This window comes from Megascapheus bottae, chromosome 13 (assembly GCF_031878675.1).
Source record: "Megascapheus bottae isolate mThoBot1 chromosome 13, mThoBot2.hap1, whole genome shotgun sequence".
Classification (NCBI taxonomy): domain Eukaryota; kingdom Metazoa; phylum Chordata; class Mammalia; order Rodentia; family Geomyidae; genus Megascapheus; species Megascapheus bottae.
In genome coordinates this window covers 8956354-8978391 of record NC_143521.1, presented here as the reverse complement: position 1 = coordinate 8978391, position 22038 = coordinate 8956354, and the positions used below count along the sequence as shown (strand labels likewise).

General features: G+C 37.2%; 1 protein-coding gene across 5 annotated transcripts in view; it reads right to left on the bottom strand.

Moving 5' to 3' along the window:
- Positions 1-1423: 1423 nt before the first annotated feature.
- The window catches only part of Mapk10 (mitogen-activated protein kinase 10), a 300242-nt gene continuing 279627 nt past the window's right edge, over positions 1424-22038 (bottom strand). For 4 of the 5 annotated variants that reach the window (XM_090343267.1, XM_090343268.1, XM_090343271.1 and 1 more), the window contains 3 exons: positions 20116-20179; positions 18140-18217; positions 1424-4550 (listed from right to left, as the gene is read on the bottom strand). In XM_090343267.1, coding sequence (XP_090199393.1) covers positions 4408-4550; positions 18140-18217; positions 20116-20179 — 285 coding nt within the window. In that variant the 3' untranslated portion in view covers positions 1424-4407. Of the gene's footprint in view, positions 4556-18139; positions 18218-20115; positions 20180-22038 lie in introns of all 5 variants that reach the window. The other variant, XM_090343269.1, reaches the window with a different exon arrangement.

Genomic DNA, 22038 nt, shown 5'->3' with positions numbered 1-22038 from the left:
ATTTTATAAACACTGACACAGGACAATTCTCATCATTGGTAATTGTCTTTGGAGTCCAATCATGCAGGATAACAGGAAGTTAGGACTCATTACAAGACGGACATGACAAACAATGCAAGACAAGAGCTAGGGGATTTGTATCTGTGAGGATATACTGGCCTGTGGTCCCACATAATACAAAGTGAGATGTAGAGGAGTCCACATATAAGAATCTTTCCACTTCAGTTTGACTGGCCAAAGATGTGGACCAAACTGAATAGATAGCTACCTAAGGAAATAATGAAATCTGATGTTCCAATCACAAGGAAATACTGATATAATTATTTACATTGTTACTTTTTCATTGTTTTTATAGAAAGGAGTTCCCCTGCTGAATGGAAGATGTTGGACTCTTGACAGTTAAAATATATATGTAAAGGAGGGGTAAGAGAGGAAATGAGATTTTCCTTCAGATCCCAAAAATACGGGGATCAAACTTTCCAAAAGCAAGTTCATTCCACAGACTGAGCTGTGGTAGGCATTCTGTTAAGCAAAGCTAGACTACAACATTCTTCAAAGAACATATTGCTCTTAAGATATAGATTGCCCTGTGTTAAGAGGATGTAAGAGAATATAGATTGTCCTATATTAAGAGAAGGTAAGAGAATTCAATTTGCTATCACTTAAGTTCTGCAATGGATATGTAAAAAAAATAGCTTCATTATTTTATCCCCTCATATGTCACACAAGGATTGTTCCAATTCCTGTCTATTCCATGTGATTCATTTTCCAATGTCAATCTTCTCATCTGCCAGTCAGTTATTATTGACAATAGATACTATTTGTCTTATAATGATTTTGAAAACTGAGAGAAAATCCTCAGATCCTCAACCATCAGTGGAATAGTTCCCTCTAGTTAGCATACTTGGCTGGGCCCTGGCATGATTGGGGATTCGTTTTCCTATAATGCAGACACTAGATTCTGAAAGGTAAAAATCTTGCATTTTTATTCTGCAAAGCATTGCGTTGTAAGGTTAATATATCCTTTTGCAGAAATGAATACAGTGACCCACAAAATACAACCAAAACAAAGAAAAAAAACCAAAGACATAGCTAAGGTGATGGCAGGTTGCCTGGTTCTCAATTCTCCTTCTGAACAGGGTAACAATTCATCTGTACTAAAGAATCCTGCAAACCATTTTGGTAAGGGTCACTGTAAACCATTTGCCTATAGAAAGGTGTGGGCCTAAGCTCCTCACAGCACTGACTTCATGCTCCAAAAAGAACCTTGACTATCCAGAGGACCTTCATTTCTAGGTAACTTGACACTTCCTTGTGCCCAAAGTAACAAGTAAGTACATTGAAAGTGTTGATTGACTATACTTCCTTTTTTTTCTACTTCTTTTTTCCTTTTGTCATCGTGGGGCTTAAATACATCTTTTCCTTTTTAAAAAAAGGAAGTTTAATGTTAAATATATTTTGTAAATTTTATCAAAATATGATCATAATGCAAAGATGAAAATGGAACCCAAGATTGTAATGGACTGAGAACTATCAAAGGAAGACGCCCTATAAAAGGGAATCATCATTCATCTTGCTTTGGATACCTAAGAAGATCCTACAAGGAGTTGGAAGGCCAGATCCTTGCCTCTATTTATAAAGGCTACCATAAATCTTGGAGATTAACTTGATTTTTTTTCTTGTTCACAAAGGGTCCCTGACATCCTACTGACATCCAACAGAAGATACAAGACAAATCCCTGGCATCCTCCTACCATCCAACAGGAGATACAAGACGAATCGCATTAGTGTAAGGTTGTCATGGTGGGGAGGGCAGTGGAGCTCTCTAGTTCTTGCCTGATGTAGTTTTAACAGAAAAATCACCATTTCTGCAGAATGACAGATAGCCTACCTGCCAGGCACTGCTAAGTTGCTACTGGAGATGTTCTTTTTGACTTCTGCTGTCATCTTGTGACTGATAAAACTACCCTGGAGACTTGTTTCTTTCAAGAAGCTGCCTGCTCTCTGTTCTTAATTCCTGTGGATTCAAAAAGAGGGCACTGGAGAGGCCACAGGGTGTCAAGAGCAAAGCAGAGAATGAAATAAAGAAGTAGGATACAGGAAACAGGAATTTTGTTAATTTTTAAAGGAACTATGAAAATTGAGAGAACACTCATGAAAAAGCAGGCATTTAAAAAAATCAGGTTGTCTGCAAAAATAAGAAAAAATGAATAGCAAAGAAAGAGAAACTAGGATTTTCTTTTATTCCAGGGGACAAACTGCACAATCTAAGGTTGATCTCTTCATTTTAAACAAATGATGTCTTGCGATGAATCCTCTAGTGCAAAGCAATTCCATGACAAACAGGACTGCTAGCAAGGTAGTGGTGAGAATGGCTGCAGCTCCCTACTGACTCTATTGCTTGAAAAAAGACAGCGCTCCCCTGGCATTCTAGTTAAGGCAGTTTTCAGAGTGATCGCCATTTCTCTTTGCTCTGTTTTGGAGCATTTTCCACTTGCAGGTCACATCACATCTTCCATGTGTTTCCCTTTGACAGGTGAAATACCACATCGGTGAGAACCAAAACTGCCAGAGTTCAAATAACTGCCATGACCACTTCACACAAGGAAGGAAGAAGGGAAGCTTAGGCCTGCTGCCTGTTATTGCTGGGAAGTCACACTGGTATTGCCTAGCGTAATATGATGTTTCATAGCACCTCTCAGTACTCAGGAAAATACTTCCACCTGCTTCAAGCCCAGTTCTAGTGATTTTTGCTAAATACTGACATGAATGCTTCATGGCTTTTGAACAAACTCATATTGCTAATGTTATTTAGCAGCAGTGGCTTTGGGGCAGAGTTATTGCTCTCATATCCAACTGCTATACAAACTTCAGATGATCAGCGCTTCTTGGATTGTTTACATTTGTGAGGGGGAAAAACTAGCAATAAACATGAAAAGTCAGTGAGATGGAGTCAGTACACCTCCTGAGAAATAATAATGCCTGTGGAGATGTTTTCAAACGCTAACCTGAGGATCATCTCTACTTTGAGGGTTCTAGTTGAGTGAATTTATATTATTTTATTCCAGAAGAGAAAAACAATATTTCTTCTTAAAACAAAACCTTGGCGGGATGTTGAGAGACAACCTCGGAGTGGAAGGCACAGACTATAGTGTGGCTAAGGCTGGCTTCTATCGAAGAAAGCAGCAATAAGGATGAAATCCCTCTCTATGTCAGTTTCCTATCCTCAAAGGCATACACAGTGGTCCTTTCTCACCACATGCCCTTGTCTCCAGGAGCCTCCTTTTGTGACATATGCTTCTAGAATGACAAATAGACTCTAATCTTGAAATTCTGGATACCAGTGTCTCCTAGTATGTGGACAATATTTCTTCTCATCTCAGTCCACACTGCAACACTATTTTCTATCCCCTGCTACCATTTCACTGTCAGAGAAGGAAAAACAAAAGCAAAACACAACCCTTAGGCTTTTATCTACACATCCTTTCTAAAGGCCAACACATTTAAACCTGGGAACTGTGACTTAGCTCCCTCCCCCACCCACCAACACCCTTGTACATAAGCATCACATATGTTCTTTCTACAAATTGGTATACAGGTGCCATTTAATCGATTCAAATTTAGAAGCTACATCTTTCCATGGTCCAAGTGCTCACTCCCTCCATTTCCCTCCCCCTTTACATGTTTTCTTATTAGACATACAGCTTAATCCATTAACAAATGAAACAGCATATATATTGGCAATATAATACAGATGGGTTTATGTCAGAGTAATAGATCACAGGAAATGGACCCGGGTATCCCATACATGGTATCTTGGAAGAGCCCTGAGGACACTGGCAGTAGCATCACTAAGTAGTGCTGTATGAATACAGACACATGCGGATCTGTATCTACATCCATCTGACTAGGCCAAAAGGAGCAGGTAGATGCGAGATAGAGACACACACATGCTGGAAAGGGCCACTGCACACCTTGTCATGCCATTTGAACGGGCAGTTACAGGTTGCTGGTTTGGCAGCCATGTAAATGACACTTTATGGGAAAGGCTTCTCTAATCGTGTTTGACTTGCTTTTCTGGAGTAAAGCATCATTGGAAGGAGACCAAAGCAAGAGCAACTAGAAGGGAAATAGACGCTTGAGATTTGCTGCAATACAGAACTTTGGAGAAGGAAGAAGCAGGCTAAAAGATTGATTTTAAATTTAGATTTGGATTCTCTCCCTGCTTTGTTCCTGACATTGCGTGTCTGCTTGTGTGTGTGCGTGTGTGTGTGTGTGTGTGTGTATGTGCATGAGTGTGTTTATGTATGTGGTGTGTGTGTGTGTGTGTGCGTGTGTGTGTGTGTGTGTGTGTGTTCTATCATATCATCTCCTGAAGAACGCTGGGTTTCGCAGGCAGGCGGCTAGTCACCTGCAGCAACCCAGGGGTCCCGCCGAGGCTTCCAGGCTGCTGTCAGTGTCGGATGCCAGGGTCTGGTCGGTGGACATGGAGGATATGTCATTGGCGGACGAGGATGGAGGGAGACTCTCACTGCCGTTCACTGCTGCACCTGTGCTAAGAAAATGAAGACCAACATGACTAAATCTGGAACCAAGCCTGGGTGGACACCATGATAGATGCAGGAACGAATGGGCAAATACAAGAGAGACCTCTAGTGTCTTCCATTCACTCAGCAAACCTTCTACTGAACTGACACAGAAAGTTGTAGGTGGATGGAGAAAATCAAGACACATGGTTGTGTGTTGCCCAGTCACAAGTGTTCATTTGCAGGCTTGTGAAGTGGTTATCCAATTTTATGCTATACTAGAAATTACTTGTGATGTTTAGTTTTTAAAACAAAAAAGTACCTGATATATCTATATCATCTGCTAACCTGATATTTAATAACCTCAGTAATTCCACGTACTGCCCAATTCCAGGTTAGACTTTCGATTTGAATTGAGAAACAAATAAAGAACACTTTTATTAATTGTTAACGTTCCAACAGACTTGCTTACTTGTAATCTACAAATAGCTGAATTATTAGCTAAATTAATTTGATTTTTTTCCATTTTTGTCTTCCATTTGAGAACAAAGCTTTCTGTCTTTCAGAAAATCTTCAAACATATAGAATCTCTGAAGAAACTTTAGTTCAGACTTGCAATGGTTTTAAGAACAACAAAGGAAAAATGGGCCAAAGGCACTGTAAAATATAATTAAACAGTAACAGCCTGGAGACAGCACACTTCCTTTTTTCTTTCTAAATTATTTATGTCTAAGAAAAATGAATAGAAAAAGTCATACTTTGGGGCTGGGAGTTTGGCCTAGTGGTAGAGTGCTTGCCTTGCATGCACGAAGACCCAGGTTCAATTCCTCAGTACCACATACACAGAAAAAAATCTAGAAGTGGTGCTGAGGCTCAAGTGGTAGAGCTCTAGCCTTGAGAAAGTCCAAGGACAGTGCTCAGGCCCTGAGTTCAAGCCCAGGACTGGCAAAAAAAATCATACTTTGATTTTTGACTGTTAAAAAATCTCCAGTATTACTTCCTAATAAAATAGGAGGTGAAGAATTCTTACTAGAGTTGTAGCTTATCTAATACTATATACAGTATTTGGTTAAAATTAATAAATCCAATAGTACAGTGAAAGTGAGAAAGTATCTAACACCTAAACTAAGACACACTATATACATCTGATTTGTATTTTAACTTTGATTTGCTGATTATAAAGATATTGATATAAGCTATGAGAATGAAAGAAAATATAGGGATAGAATGAGAGTAGGCACTAATTCTCAAATTAATACTAAAAATATTTTTTAAAAGTTGGTAAATTCCATTCTAGTCTTCTTGCTGGAAAATTTCCCTAATAATCATTCTATATCTTCCTTTTGAAGATAATATTTTCATATACAGAAAATCTTAGGCATTTTTGTCATGTTCTTTAAGCTAAATGTACCAATACCTCTAATATTAAATTGTCTCTAGTAGAGATTTTTTAACATCTTGTTATCAATTTCTGGTAATTATTCTTATTATCAAAATTATATGTCATGTAAACTTCTCTGGCTTCAATTTATCCCAACTTTATTTAATTATGTCCCTCCTAGAATAGAGCAGAAATGCCCAATTTCCTCTGCTGATTATTAGCAGACAATCCTGGATCCCCTTAAACAGTGCAAATACACGGCTGTTTCCCCTCTGCCCGATCTGCGTTCAATTATACCCGCATCCTTCATGTTATTTTATAAGCTCTGATCTTTCCCAACTTAATGTCACTATGGACCTCTCAAAACCCTTTCAAGCTTTTTCTATAATTTTTACAGGGTAGAGACTAGACTAATCAATGCTCAGTCAACTGTGAGATTGCTTTCCTCTTACTGTCCATTTACCCATTGGATAATATAGCCTTATATGGTGAATGACTTTCCAAATGTGATAATATACTTTAGAATTCTTTTTGAGGAGATAATTCATATCTCAAGTCAAAACTAAGCATGCACATATTTTATAACCATTTTATTAAAGTATCATCTAACTTACAAATTGTATATGATTCAATGTTCTTTTAATACATTCAGATTTGAGCAGGCATAATCAAAAATCAATTTGGCATTATGTAAAAGGGAAACACTACACACCACTTCTCACCTTCCCTCATCTCTGGGCACAAATTAGCCAATTCCATCTCTGTAGAGTTGCCTATTCTGGACTCTTCACGTCAGTGGAAGCACACATTTTGGGAGCAGGTGTGACATGACTGGTCTTGCACACTTCACTGTGTCCACTCATAAGCTTTGGCCCATTATAATTTAGTTTGTCTTATTGCCGATTTAAAAGTTCTTCACATAGTTTGGATTAAAGTTCCTTATATGTGAGTTGCAAATAATTATCTCCAGTTTCCTTAGTTATGCTTTTATTTTCTTGAAATTGTTTTGAAGCACAAATGTTTATAATTTTGATGGAGTTAGATGTATCTAATTTTGTGTGGTTGTCTGTGTATGCTAAGAAAACATTTCCAAACACACATTGTAGAGACTTTTATTTATGAAATTTTCATCCAAGAATTTTATAATTTTAGTTATTTTATAACTTTAGCTCTCTTCCACATCTGACTACAACCCATACCAAGCTGATTTTTGTATATATTATGAAGTAGGAATTCATTTTCACATCCTTGAATCTGGACATGCGCTCATTCCAGTACTATTTATTAGAAGCCTATGAAAATGTTGACATCCTTATCAATAATTAGTTAATCAAGGCTCTAGAATGTAGCTTACATGAAGCATACATGAAGCTCTGGGTTCAATTTCTCAGCACCACATAAACAGAAAAGGCTGGATGTGGTACTGTGGTTCAAGTGGTAGAATGCTGGCCTTGAGCAAAAGATGCTCAAAGTAGTGCCTAGGCCCTGAGTTCAAGTGCCCCAAGACTGCCAAAAAAATAGTCAATCATGAATGTGAGAAATACAACTTAGTTCTATCCCAAGTTTTCATGTAGTGCTAATACAACCTTGGGAATTAGGCTGTGGTTTTAAAAATTACTTTCCTGCTTTAGTTCCCTATAGGAAATACCATGCCAGGGAATAACCTGGAAAAAACTCAAAAGCTGTGGCTTCTGTTGTCAGGAAAAAGACTCACTCCCAGTTCCAGTAACCACCAGGAATCACAGTTAAATAAATCTACGTGTGCATATTTCCTGGATTCCCCCCCATCTTTTCTGTAAATTGTAATACTTCTATAGGTAAGATAGAGGTAGCGAGAATATCTCTATCTAGTTTTGACAAAATTGAAAATAAATTCACTTTCAAGATATATATATATATATATATATGATAGCATTTTGTATTAATGTGAGTATTGGAGTCCACAGCCAGGCCTAATAGTCTAAACAAAAGAGGCAAATAGAAATCATCTTTGTAGTTGTAAAATCTGGGTTAGTTTGAGACTTCTTTAATAAATTCTAAACTATTACAAAAGGTGTATTTATTTGCTCACTTCTTTTTGATGCCAGTACTGGAACACAGCTTTTCATTGGTTAATTGGAGATAAAAAGTCTCTAGGATTTTCCAGGCATTGGTGGCTCCTATAATCCTAGGTATTCAGGAGGCTGAGATCTGAGGATCATGGTTCAAAGGCAGCCCAATACTAATGCCCGAGAGACTCTTATCTCCAGTTAACCACAAGAAAATAGGAAATGACACTGTGGGTCAAGTGATAGAGTGCTAGCCTTGAGCTGAAGAGCTCAGGGACAGCACCCAGGCCCAGAGTTCAAGCCCCTCAACCAACCAACCAAAAAAAGTCTCTAGGATTTCCTTGGTTGCCTGGGTTTGGTTCAAATCACAGTCTTCAAACCTCAGCTGCTTGAGTAGCTAGGCACCCAGCTAGACCAAGTTTATGAAAGATAAATCTTATAAAAGAAGATTGATACGGAACTAAATTGTATGTAACCAAAAGGGTTATTTTATGTGTGGTTTTCTAAATCTACATTCAATGTACAGATATAAAACCTGAATCTAGAACAATGCATTTCCATTAAAAATTGATCTGTTCTTCAGAAATTTTACAAAAGAACTACTTTTAGACAGTAAAAATTGTTGTGAATCAAGATAATTACATTTTCAACTATTATACTGCTAATTGCTTACAGAAAGTAAATCTTAATCGGTTTGTTTTCACATCTTTAAAATGAAGTTTGATTTATAACTGATTAAATGATTTACTATTGTTTTCTAATAAAGGACATGTTTTACTGATTTATGCTTTATAACATTTCAAAGGCCCAATGAAAAATATTTAAAGCCTAATGATTAGGAACTGAATCCTGGCTCAAGTTGTAGAGCACCTACCTAGCAAAAAAAAAGCCCTGGATTCAAATTGTAGTGCTGGGGAAAAAAGAAGCCTAGTCACAATATCCTACGGTGATTAATGATTACTGCCTTACCGTACTATACAAAGAACTAAAATGTAGTTTCATCATTATTAAATGCTCTCTTTTATCTTTTATATTATTATACTCATTAAAATGGGACATGACTGTAAATTAGTAAAGGCGAATCATTTGTGTGTGTGTGTGTGTGTGTGTGTGTGTGTGTGTGCATGTGTGCCAGTCCTAGTGTCTGAATTCAGGGTCTGAGCACTGTCCCTCGGCTTCTTTTTGCTCAAAACAAAACTAGCACTCTACCACTTGAGCCACAGCCCCACTTCTGGCTTTTTCTGTTCATGTGAGGCTGAGGAATCAAACCTAACGCTTTGTGCATGCAAAGCGAGCACTCATCACTAAGCTGCACCCCCAGCCACTCCCATCATTAATCTTCTTTATTTCAAAATGAAATTAAAACTAGAATTTTTAACATAAGATATGAGTAAGATTGATTTTCTCAATTGTGAACACCTGGAAATGAAATCATATTGCCAAGTATATTTAAGAGCAGAGAATTTACAAGTGTGCATTTTTAACTGACTGGTAATGAAATAGGTCAGGCTGCGCTACAACTTACGTCCCTCCTGTCTCTGCCTTCTGGGAGCTGGCATTACAAGTGGATACCTCCATAGCTACCTTGTCAATAAGCAGAGACTTCTATAGTTTCTTCTCAAAGTCTCTGCAGTTTTATGGCATATGCCTAAGTCATTCTAAAGACGTTACTAGAATCAGAACAAAGCTAAGCGCAGGTCAATTATTAAAATTCAATTACGTAATTCTCATAGGATTGAAATCTCAGAGAAATAGAATTGTAGGAGACAACGAACTTATAATTTTTCTTCCGATGATCCTAAAGTACTCTTTTACTTGTTTTTATTATTTGATAAAGGTAAGACAATGTGTTTTCTCCCTTAATTGCAGTTCTTCTTGGTTTCTAGCAGAATTACGCTCATGATTTCAGCAAATTGGTCTTAACTTTGTGAGGCTAGCCTGTCAAATTCTATTGGAGTAGAACACCTAAGGTGTTGGCTGTTCCTTTAATATTGAAGTCCGGAGAAATTCAGCTTAAGGCACACTCTTCCAAAATCTGTTTAGTTGCACAAATTGGCTAAGATGGTTTTTTACTTTACACTGCTTTCCTCCACTACAAAAAAAAAATCAACCTGCAATGCTCTAATAGATAAAGCTCATTCAGAGACAGGAGGAAAATCAAGATTAGAAATGTCCTTCCCCATCCATCCCCCCAAGTAGTAACTAAAGCCCAGAGGGTCAGAGGATTCTTCTGCATGTCATCTGTCCTGTCCTTCCACTAGGTGGCAGAACTGGGTATTTTCCACTTGGACTTCTATTGTGTTCTGTTTGTGGTGTTTCTTTCATGTATGTGGCTCATTTGTCACACTTTCTCCTTTAGGTGCCTTTGGTGGAATTCAAGTACCAATGCAGAAATAGACAGCCAACCAGACAACACAGAATTGCAATCCCTCAACATTGAGGAATGGCCAAGTACTGAAAAGGTCACACCTGAAATCTTAGCTACTCAGGAGACTGAGACCTAGAAGACTGAGACCTGGAGGACTGAAGCCAGCCTGGTCAGAAAAGTGCCCAAGATTCTATATCTAATTCACCTGCAAAATGCCCAAGTGAAAGAGCACCAGCTGTTAGCAAGGAAGCCAAACAACAGCATGAGGCCTTGAATTCAAGACCTAGAGTGCACACACACACATACACAGAGATTGAGGAATGGATAAGAAAGAGGGAGATATGTAATAGAGCTCTACAGAATTAGGATGCTATCTGAAAAATTCTTTTTCAGCTCCAGCTCCCTGAAGAAGATACCATGATGGGTTATGAATGGCTTACACAAAACCTTGACTCCTGGTGCCAGGAAACATTTATATCCCAATTCTAGGAAAGGGCCTACAGCCAAATTTGCTTTCGTTTTGCTTCAATCGGTAATACTGTTACGTAAAAAGACAGGTTCAGAATTTAATCTCCCATGTTTTGACGAAAACTTTAAATTTACTTTTATATAATTTATTATATGCAATTATATAATTAGTATTATTTTATATTATATAATAAATCATGCATAATATAATGTATATTTACTGTATATAATTTATTATATGTAACCTACATAAAATAAGTTTATATATAAAGCAAATTTTATACATCTGGGATGTCATTTTCTCTGCATGATAGTATTCAATTCCAGAGCAAGTCATATTCACTTTATGTGACTGCGTTCAGTATCAGAACCAGCGCTGATGTCCAGAGGCTCTAGTAAAGTAGCATGCTTTAATATTTTTGCTGTGTTGCAAATATTGAAATCAGCAAATGTGAATCCTCCAGTTATCCTCTTTTAGTACTGTTTTAGCTTTCTGTATTGTGTTTAACCTGTAAAATCAACTGAAGAATAACGTCAGCTACCCACCCTGGAGTGCCACAGGGTCTGTCCATTTATTTTAGTCATCTTTAGTTTGCCTCAACACTGTTGTAAAGAGCCGCTATATATATATATATGTTTGTATATATATATATAAAATAGCTTTTCATATATTATTATGCATGTCTGTATTTCTCTTGCTTCATTTTTTACTCTCTTTTTCACAGCATTTCGCTGAGCACAGAGTTAGTACTCAACAAAATAAAAGTCAATGTATAGCTAGATTCTGTGAAGAAAAATAAATTTCTCAATGTTCTGAAACTGGTAAAATTATTAGATTGTTTGGGACTGAGGGAAACCAGCTTGCATTAGTCATCTTTCTAGTGACCCAGCCTTTTAGATTGAGTATAAATTATAATTAGCATTTAATTATTCAATGACTCAGAATCTGCCAAAATCTTTGTCAACTGCATTTCTAGGGTTCCATTGTCTACTTAATATTCATCATTTTTTACAGAATAAATTCATTTAAAAAACAGACTTTCCTTTCCAAGGCTTCCTATGTAACAATCTCATTGATACTGTATTGGTTTCTTGAAACTTGTCACAGTGACAACATGTACACCACAGCAATTTAGCTATGATTGTGAATATTAATGAGCCCACTCACATAAAAGGAGTCCTTTGCCTTCGCTGAGCCTCCTCTATTGATCCACAATAAATGTCTCCTGATGCCAACCCCTGCTGGCTTGAGGTTGACCCTTTCAAATCTGTTTTCATCTAGATAATAAATGAGCTTTGTAAACCATAAAACCAAACATAAATAGAAGGGACGAGACATGAACCCTGGCTTCAAGTTAATTTACTGCCAAGCACTTGTGAAAATCTCTTAAAGAAAAATTGAACTGAATTGAATCTTTTTATAATGTCTGCTTGCCCAGAACATCCCAGCAGGGTGGTAAATCTCCCTTATTTTTTGTATTACTCAGCTGGAACCAGTAGAGCTACATGTAAAAAAAATCATTTGCAAGCCAGACACTTTGTACCTCATGCCTGTAATGTTCGCTACTCAGGAGGCTTGTGGTTCAAAACCAGCCCAAGTAGAAAAATGGAAAGAACTTTATCTCTAGTTAATCATTAAAATTTTGGAATGGAGTTCATTTTAATAAGCATCATTTTATATAATCATATACATATTGCAAACTCTAAGAAATGGAAACAAAAAGTTTGATTGTACTATTTGCAGTTCTTTTTGTCTTTTTCTTTTAAATGCTTTCCTTTTTTTGTTATTCCATTTTTGTCCTTGGGTTTTTTTTTTCAGTGCCCTGCCTTTTGTCTTGTATATAAGTTTGATTTGGGGAATGCAAGGGGAAGCACAGAAACAGTGGGACAAATCACAAATCAATACAGCAGTGGAACTCACTAGACACTATGCTGGAAATTAACTATCCAAACTGGAGACGAGGGGACTATACAAATTGAGAGGGGAAAACTGGGAAAGAATGAGGGAGGGAATGACTGTTCAAAAGGAAATGTACTTATTACTTGACTTATGTAACTGTAACCCCTCTGTACATCACTTTAATAATCAAATTTTAAATAAATAAAGGCTGGACTGGAGACACCAGTGGTAAAATACCAGCCACAGGTGAAAAAGCCAAGAGAGCTTGAGACCCTGACGACATTTCATTTCTCATCAATGAAGCATTCTAAGTTGTGAATGAACACAACATTAAGAGGAATTTAAAATATTAATAGCATTATTAATGAGGGATATTGATTTACTTACCATCTTACTTTTAAAACTGAGTTTCATGAAATTAAGTAATTTGTACTTATAGAGGTTTCTCAGGGAGAAGTTATATAACCCCCCCCCAAATTCATTGTGTTAGAGAAGTGTAATCTGCTTTTTCAAAGGAAATTATCTTCCCTTCTACATTCTCCCCAAGAAGAAACAAAAAGGTAGATACAAAGAATGAGATGAAAAAACTAGAAGGAAAAAAATGTCTGAGTCATATTCTTCTCTATCCGCATTCTCTAACTTGTTTGAATCTGATATTTTTCAAATATAAATAAATAAAGCTTATTTGATTGTACCATGACTGTAGCATGGAAGGACACATGCCAATGAAGGGAAATACTATCTATACCAGGGAAAGGCGGTTGTACATTAAAATATGCAGGCAGTTATCTGTGATGTAGAGGCTGAAAACTCTCTAAATGAGCTTCCTTTCTCGGGGAGAAGAGAGGTGGGGAGCAAACCAAGAGCTACAGGAAGCCATGACCTCTTCGGTTTATTCTAGCCTAACCTTCTGTGTCAAGGGCTTTTAGAGGAAAATTAATTTCTATTCATGGGCTGCTATTCCCTCTGCAATCTTTACAAATCAATTCAGGAAGCAAGTAGCTGTGCTATTCTGAAAAATAAATCACAGTGCAAGTGAAATCAGATTGCAGAAGGAAGCATATTCATTTACAAATGTATCTGAAGTTCAGATGTAGTTCTTACTGATAAACAATTCCATCAATACATTTCTGACCTATAATTTACTCTGGAAATGTGTGTTTGGCTTTCTACTTACATCTTTAAAGCACCACTAAAGCATAGGTTTGGATATCAGAATCATTCTATACAAAGAAATTTCATTCACTTATTCTCTGGCTACTGGATTCTAAGTGCTGATTATTAAGAGAATCTATAGCACAAAAGTACCTTACCCTAATTATGTAAAAACTAAAATATGAAAAAATAAATAAAATAAAATGTTCCACGTGAACACCAATGACTAAAAGGAAAATAAAATGGATACAAGGTGTTTTTTAAAAATCTTTGTTTTTAAGTAATTCTTCTTAAAAATCCTTTCTTTCTTTCTTTCTTTCTTTCTTTCTTTCTTTCCTTCTTTCTTTTGTTCGTTCCAACATAATTTACTGCATACATACCCTTGTACTATCAGAGAGCAGTAAACTGATAACCTCAGCAGAAGACAAAACAATACAAACACCTCTGTCTGTATGCTGTAAATCTTCCCTGCCTGCTTTCATGCTGTCCACATGATTGAGGTCAATAAATTCCCACTGGGGAAGATGTGTGCAATTGTTCCTATGGGCTAGTAGACTTGACTAGAGCACGGAATGATCCTGCAGTCCCTCCATGACACATACAAATATACCACTCACAAACAGGCCATTGAAAAATGGTGCACATATAACAAAATTAAGCCAAATATTGTTCCTTCAAAAACATCTAGTGAAAGATTGAATGTATGTAGTAGAGGACTTGGAAGATGCTCTGGTTGGGTCCATGAATTAATGAACAGCAGGAAGAAAGCTGGACACCCAGCTCCCTGTGCTACACCTCTGCCCTTTGATCTAACCATTCTCTCTTTCGGTCATTTTACAGTCACTTCCAGGAAGGTCAGGATTAACCACCCATAAGCATCTGTGACCAAAAGCCTTCTTACCATCTTGTGACAAAAGTTCCTACCTACTGCAAAGCAAGAGAATCACCATCTTGAAGGACAGGAAGGCCAAGTTTCAGTGATTCCTACGGGCCCCATCTGACTACCAAAAATAAACTAGACTGCAGAACCACCTGTCTGCCACCAGTGACTGAGAAATCCACTTGTGATTTGGGACTATTTTCCTACATACATCCTTCTCACTCCTGTCCCCAGTCCCTGTCTACTTAAAACTAAGGCACATGGCTGTTTTCTGAAAGATGTACTGAAGTGCTGTGTTCCCACTGGCTGCCATGTAAAGAATCTTTTTTTTTCCCCTGCCCTTCACAATCTCTTTATTTGGCATGTGAGTGGCCAGGCTGACATGTGGGCCCAGAGTTTAGGTCCAAGGTCTTAAACTCTGTTAAAAAGATTGCTTCATAAAGAAGCATTTCAACTGTATACAGGAGATATTTTTAGTTTAGGTATGTGAATAAGGATGTCGCAAATTCTTATTGTTATAGGTATTGGAATACATGGTTTAGCTTTCTCAATTAGGTAGAACAATGTGAGTTACTTATTTTAGTGTTAGTCAATAACCATTAAACTCCATAGGCCTGTAAAAAATGTTCATTGCAAGGAAGGAGGATGAACGAATATGCATATCGTTAAAATACAATTGTACATGTGTCAAAAAGGGACAATCAAGCATGTTGAGATTGGTTTGGAAAGGGGAGTAGGAAATGATGAAAAGAGACAAAGAGTAAGATTCTAGCCAAGGTCCATTGTATGCACAAGAACATGTCAAATGAAAATCTTGTAAAACTAATTGATGCCAATAAAAATGTTAAAAAAAATCATGACTATTCATTTGATGAAATGAATCACATTTCCACTAGGAAGCAGCAAATGTTTTCAGAAACAAATGCCAGCAACATATACTTATTGCCTAACCCACTTAGCTTAATAGCAATTAGCAGGATGATTAAATGTATATAATCATAATAAAAAATACATAGTGATTTTGCCAGGTGCGGTGGCTCATGCCTGTAATCCTAGCTACTCAGGTGGCTGAGATCTGAGGATCAAGGTTCAAAGATACCCAGGGCACAAAAGGACCTGAGATTCTTATCTCCAATTAACCTCTAGAAAATGAGAAGTGGGGCTTGGCTCAAGGGAAGGGTGGCAGCCTTGAGCTTAAGAGCTCATGGACAGTGCCCAGACCAAGTTCAAGCCTCATGACCCACCTAAAACAAAATAGTTTCTACAGACTATCAATCTAGACACTAGAATGAATGAATAGTGGAGACAAGTGGAGAAAATCAGAGTGCCTTTACCTTCCCTGAGGAGGCTTACAATAAACCATAGTACTTCAAGTGCACTAGTGAGAAGAGCATATAATAACTGAACTATTTGTGTATGATATCAAATAAGTTATTCAGTAGGAGTCATTGACTCATTTATACTATACCCTTTTCTCTGAAAACATATGCCCATATTATAGATTAAAAGTAGGGGCCAGGAGTTTGGCCTAGTGATAGAGTGCTTTGCCTAGCATGCACAAAGACCCGGGTTCAATTCCTTGGTACCACATACATAGGAAAAAACCAGAACTGGTGCTGAGGCTCAAGTGGTAGAACTCTAGCCTTGAGAAAATCCAAGGACAGTGCTCAGGCCCTGAGCTCAAGCCCAGGACTGGCAAAAAAAAACAAAAAACAACAACAAAAAAAGCATATCTACCAAATCAGTTTTCCTCTACTCCAGTAAGTTACAACTGATATTCCATATAGTATGAGGAGGAGTGTAGTTTGAAGCTAAAAATAAGTTATGTTTTCTAAAACTCAAAGCACTAATAATAGTGTAAATGGGTGCTTTTGATCTTATGAAACATTTCTACTTATAGAAATGTATAGGCAATACGATAGAAATGTATAAGTACAAATGTGTATTAGATTAAAGACTATCCAAGCTGACTTTAAGTAGAGCCAATTTAGTAGATGCTTCAACTATTGTTGGCTTAATATTGAGAATTGTGCTGGTGAGGATGTGGCCAGAAGGGATCACTTCTATACTGTTGCTAGGAGAGTAAACTCATTCAACCATTCTGGAAAGCAGTATGGCGATTCGTCAAAAGACTAAACATAGAGCTCCCATATGACCCAATAATCCTACTACTTAGCATTTACCCAAATGTCCAGAAACAAGGACATACTAAAGCCACTAGTACAAAGATGTTCACTGAAGCACTATTAACCATAGCAACGATATGGAACCAACCCAGATGCCCCTCAGTAGATGAATGAATCAAGAAGTTGTGGCATTTGATATGGAAACAAGAGGTTTATCTTGTGTGATTGTTGTTCTTAATGTACTATGTTATTTCTGTTCTCATTTTTGCGCTTATGGTTAATCTCATGTTGTTACTGTGTCTGACTTTGTTACCTAGTATATTGTATATAGATTTTCTTGTTTATTTGAAATAGGAAAAAAAGATGATTACAAGGAGTGGGGGAGGGAAATGGGGACAAAAACATGAGAAGGGGTATCACAGTGTGAGAAGCAATGCACCTATTACTTGATGAATGTAACTATAACCTCTCTTTTACATTATCCTGACAACCAAAAAAAAAGAAGAAGAAGAAAAAAGAAGATATGGCATTTATATACAATGGAATTCTATGCTGCCATCAGGCAGAATGACATTGCCCCATTTGTAAGGAAATGAAAAGACTTGGGAAAAAAAATCATAGTAAGTGAAGTAAGCCAGAACTAAAGAAACATGGGCTCCATGGTTTCCCTCATTTGTAACAATTAGTACACATCTGGGATTCTCCTAGCATAGGATCATAATAGTTCAAAAGAATGGAGGAAGTTTCAGCTGAAGGAATCTATTTCATTTGACTGAATCAATGACCTCATAGCCAAAGAGATATTGTGGCTGTTTTAGTAATAAGTAGTTACTTTAAGACCAGCTCAAGTTCTTCAAGATTTACTGCTAAAAATTAGAGAGGGGGACAAAAGAAGAGAAAAGAAAGAAGGAAGGAAGGAAGGAAAGAAAGAAAGAAAGAAAGAAAGAAAGAAAGAAGAAAGAAAGGAAGAAAGAAAGAAAGAAAGAAAGAAAGAAAGAAAGAAAGAAAGAAAGAAAGAAAGAAAGGAAGAAAGGAAGGAAGAAAGGAAGGGAGGGGGAGGGAGGAATGGAAGGAGGAAGGGAAGAAGAAAGAAAGAAACTATTGTGTTGGGTTATCAGAATCAAAACAATCTGAATGAATGCCTCAATAAAGATAAAAACAGCATTGAAATCTTAGGAAAATAGCCACTTTTCCAAATGCTCTCTAAGCAATGTTTTTTTGCAACTTCTGATAAAAGGCCAAGAAAATACACCAAATATTTACTAGTTATTCACTGAGAGTGAGTACCTGAAGGAGAAGGCTGTCCTTTTACTACGCCATTTTTAGTCTTTTCTTCTGAATTCATGACTTCCTTGTAGATAAGTTCTGCAAGAAATAGTTATCCATGATATTAAAAGAAATTCTTTAACCCTTAGAAACTAAAGTTTGTTAATGACAAAATTTTCATTCATAAATATACAATTATGAATGAATATATATATTCATAAATATATATATACATACATGATATATACTTGCATAGACATTTTACTATTTTCTGAATTATATATATATATATTATTGCCAGGATCTGAATTTTTTGTGGAAGCAATTCATTATGGGTTCTAGCATTGTCAGCTAAAGATTTCAATGTTTATGATTTGGACACCCACTTCTATTTCATATTCACACCTTAAGAGATAGGTATATCCTCTTAACTTTAAGTTATTACCTGGTCTATGACTTGCATTCTTCATTTTTCTTTCAGATTCATATCTTGGATTTGTAAACCTAAATACCTTTAAAAATGCATTTTGTTTACTCTCAGACTCATCCATCAGTGGCTCTTTCACGGCTAGAGTTAAACTTTGAAATCTTTCGTTCTATTTCTTTTTTCCCTTCTCTAACCTAAAATCATTTGGCACTATTCATACTTGCTTTGCTATGATATGGCATAAAGGTATTTTATTCTCCACTTTAATCGATGTTCTCCTCCAATGATGTCTATATCTTATCACTTGTCTAGTCCTTAACAAGGTCTTCCTGTTCCCACATAAACCAGAGCAAGTCTTTTCCATTCACCCATCTTGAAATCTAGCTTTTCCCTCATCCACTTTTGTCTATGCTGATTCATATGCAAGATTCACCACCATGGCCTCTGGGCCATGGAATCTCTTTTCTGCTTTTATGACCTCTTTGCTTACTCCTACTGCTTGCTTTACTTTGTACCTTTTATATAGCCTTGTATATTTGAGATTTCCCTTTTCCTAATGAAAAGTATTTACTGATCTTTAAAGGTAGGGCTTCCTTTCTTCAGATCATTCCTTCATATTCCTTCCCATTTTCTTCTATCACTTGACAGCACCTGTGTTTCCTCTCTTCTCTAGTTATGTAAGAGTAGCGTAAAAAAAAGTTTCAATCTAATTATAATTTTAAAGAAATTTAGAAAAATTCTGAAAAAGATAGATGGATGTATTTATTGATGAAATGTAAAGGAGAAATAAGCCTTTTAGTTACCTATGTATTTATTTAAACCTCCAAGTCATACAAACCTAGTGAAGTAATTTATGTACTAACTATATTTTATTTGTTGACTTCAAAATTAGCTCAAACTTAATTTTATGTTTCATACGATAAGTTTACATTCAAATGTATTAAATTTAAAGCATTAATATTTTACATTGAAGTCATCCATTCACCATGGCAAACATATTGATAAATCAGCACACTAGGTGTGGGAATATTAGGGATTGAACTCAGGGCAAGTTCGTGCTCAGAGTTAGCATATTACCAATTGAACCACACTTCTATTCCCATATTTTTGCTAGTTCATTGGAAATGAAAGTTTCACAGACCTTCCTACCCAGGATGGCTTTGAGCCAGGATCCTTAGATCTTAGCATCCTAAACAACTAGAATAATAGGTGTGAGACACTGGTGCCTGGCATACTACTGCATTCAAAAGGTATCAATAATTAACTCATGTTCTCTATTGTACAATGTAAAATTCTATTATGCTATCCTATTTGAAGTTCTAGAAGCTTTGAAACAACTTTTCACATCTCACCTGTGTGGTGATTGAACCCAGGGCATTGTACATGCTAAAAATGCACTGAGCTATATCCTGGGCAAGAAATTTTAAAACCATCTTTGAGTAAATTATTTTAAAGAACAAAGTCTTGAGGATGCTTTCTGCATCCTGAGACTCAGATATAGAAAGAATCAGGTACTTGTGCATTCTGAGTTTCAATAGAGAAAATAGACATGTTAAAATAGTAAAGTCACCTTTCCACTCATCAATGGTATGTTCTCTTTCATCCAGCTGTTTGTCATATATCTGAGGCGGAGGCTGCAGAAGAATAACAAATAAGAAAGTTTGAATTATAACCAAGACATAATGAAACTTTCACAAAGCACTGATTTTGAGTATGATCACAACAAAATGTAAATTATGGGGGAATTACCAACAGGTTCATGAGCTAAAGTTTCCTCACAAATGTGGAAGATTTACTTCTATTTCAACGCTTTTCACTGACCATGTGAGGCAGCAAAACCCAAATCCCAAAGCTCCCTTTGCAGAACCTTCTACTTAGAAACCACAACTGAGAAACCATGGCTGGCTGGATATTTGATAGCAAGGGCCTTGAGATTCCACTTCTGCTATTCACTAGCAAGCAAAGAGAGAAAGTACCATTAAAACCTTCCCAGCGTGGCACTGTCATGTCCCATTTTTAAATCTTTTCAGAAAAGGAGTCCATAAGGTTTCTTGACATGTCGTAAAAACTCTGTGCTCTGTCTTTAAATGACTTAAATATCCCACACCAGTAGTTCAGGCAGAAGAAGCTGTTGGTTGGCAATGGAATGGAGCTTTCTTGTACTACGAGGGCTCTGTGGGCTCATTCTTGATGAGGATATGATGTGACAGTCCTGTGGATTGAACTCAGGGCCTGAGTACTTTCCATGAGCTTTTTTAAGGCTGGTGCTCTACCACGTGAGCCATTTCCAGGTTTTTCTGTATATGTGGAATCAAACCGATGCTTTGTGCATGCTAGGCAAGCACTCTGCAACTAGGCCACGATCACAGCCCCTGTTAAACCCTTTTCTCCAATTAGACACCAAAAGAAGGCTGGAAGTCAAGCTATGGCTCAAGTGGTAGAGCACTAGTTTTGAACACAAAAGCTCAAACATAGTGCATGGGACATGAGTTCAAGCCCCAGGACTGACACCGAAAAAAAAAAAAAAAAAGGTCTGTGAAAGGTTCTTTGGCTCACAATCAGCCACAGAGGCCCTGCTTAGACTCAAATCTCAAGTAGCCTGTGTGTATCAGATAATAATATTCACCCTCATGGCATGCTCGGATAGTTCACATCCTGTAGAAGCATCTGGATATAAAAATAAAAGACTTTGTCCAGATGTGGTAAAACACATTAGCATGATAGTATCAGAGAAAGACTCTTAGAGCCAAACATTTCCTCAGCACCCATTCTAACTGAAAGAACAACCGGCTTTCAATAAAGCTATTGTTATGCCCATGTCAACCAATCCTGCTGCAGCCAGCAACTAAGCCAAAGCAGACCTCTGTCCCTTATTGTCCCCTGGCACAGTAGTAAGAGTACATAAACAATGACCAAGGTAAGAGGTCTGGGTAAGCAAGCACTAACCAGGAGGCCTGACTGGGGTAGAACCTTCTATCTGGAATCATAAAAGATTCCCAAAGTGATAGCCAAACTGTGATTTCATGAGTGAGCAAGTAGTTTCTGAGGCTGCTAGAGCAAAGACATTCCCTGGTGTGCAGTTGCCTGGTGCCGGTTTCCTGCAGAGCTGCTTTCTGTTAACCAGTAACCATGGCTGTGGCCGGCAGGGTGGGGCACAGGCCAGTAGAGCCCACAGAGTTCTGGGTTTCTTTGGCATCTCTTTGTCTAACGATAGGATCCTCGGAGACTGGCTTCCTTCCACACTGGGTTTTTCCATTCAAGTTTCACAAATGAACACGGCTCAAGAGTCAAATTTCTGCCACAGTTCATAAATGCCATTTTCTGCTCGTAACAAAGCTATTTTGAGGAGATTTTCCTTGGAATTTCAGCACCCAGCTGTGTCTGATGTATAAAGTACAAAGCACATAAACTCCACTGATTACAAAAAAGGAATGCTATGTGCTGAGTACAAGTGTTTGCCTTCCAATAAAGCAAGAGGGACATTTTAAACACA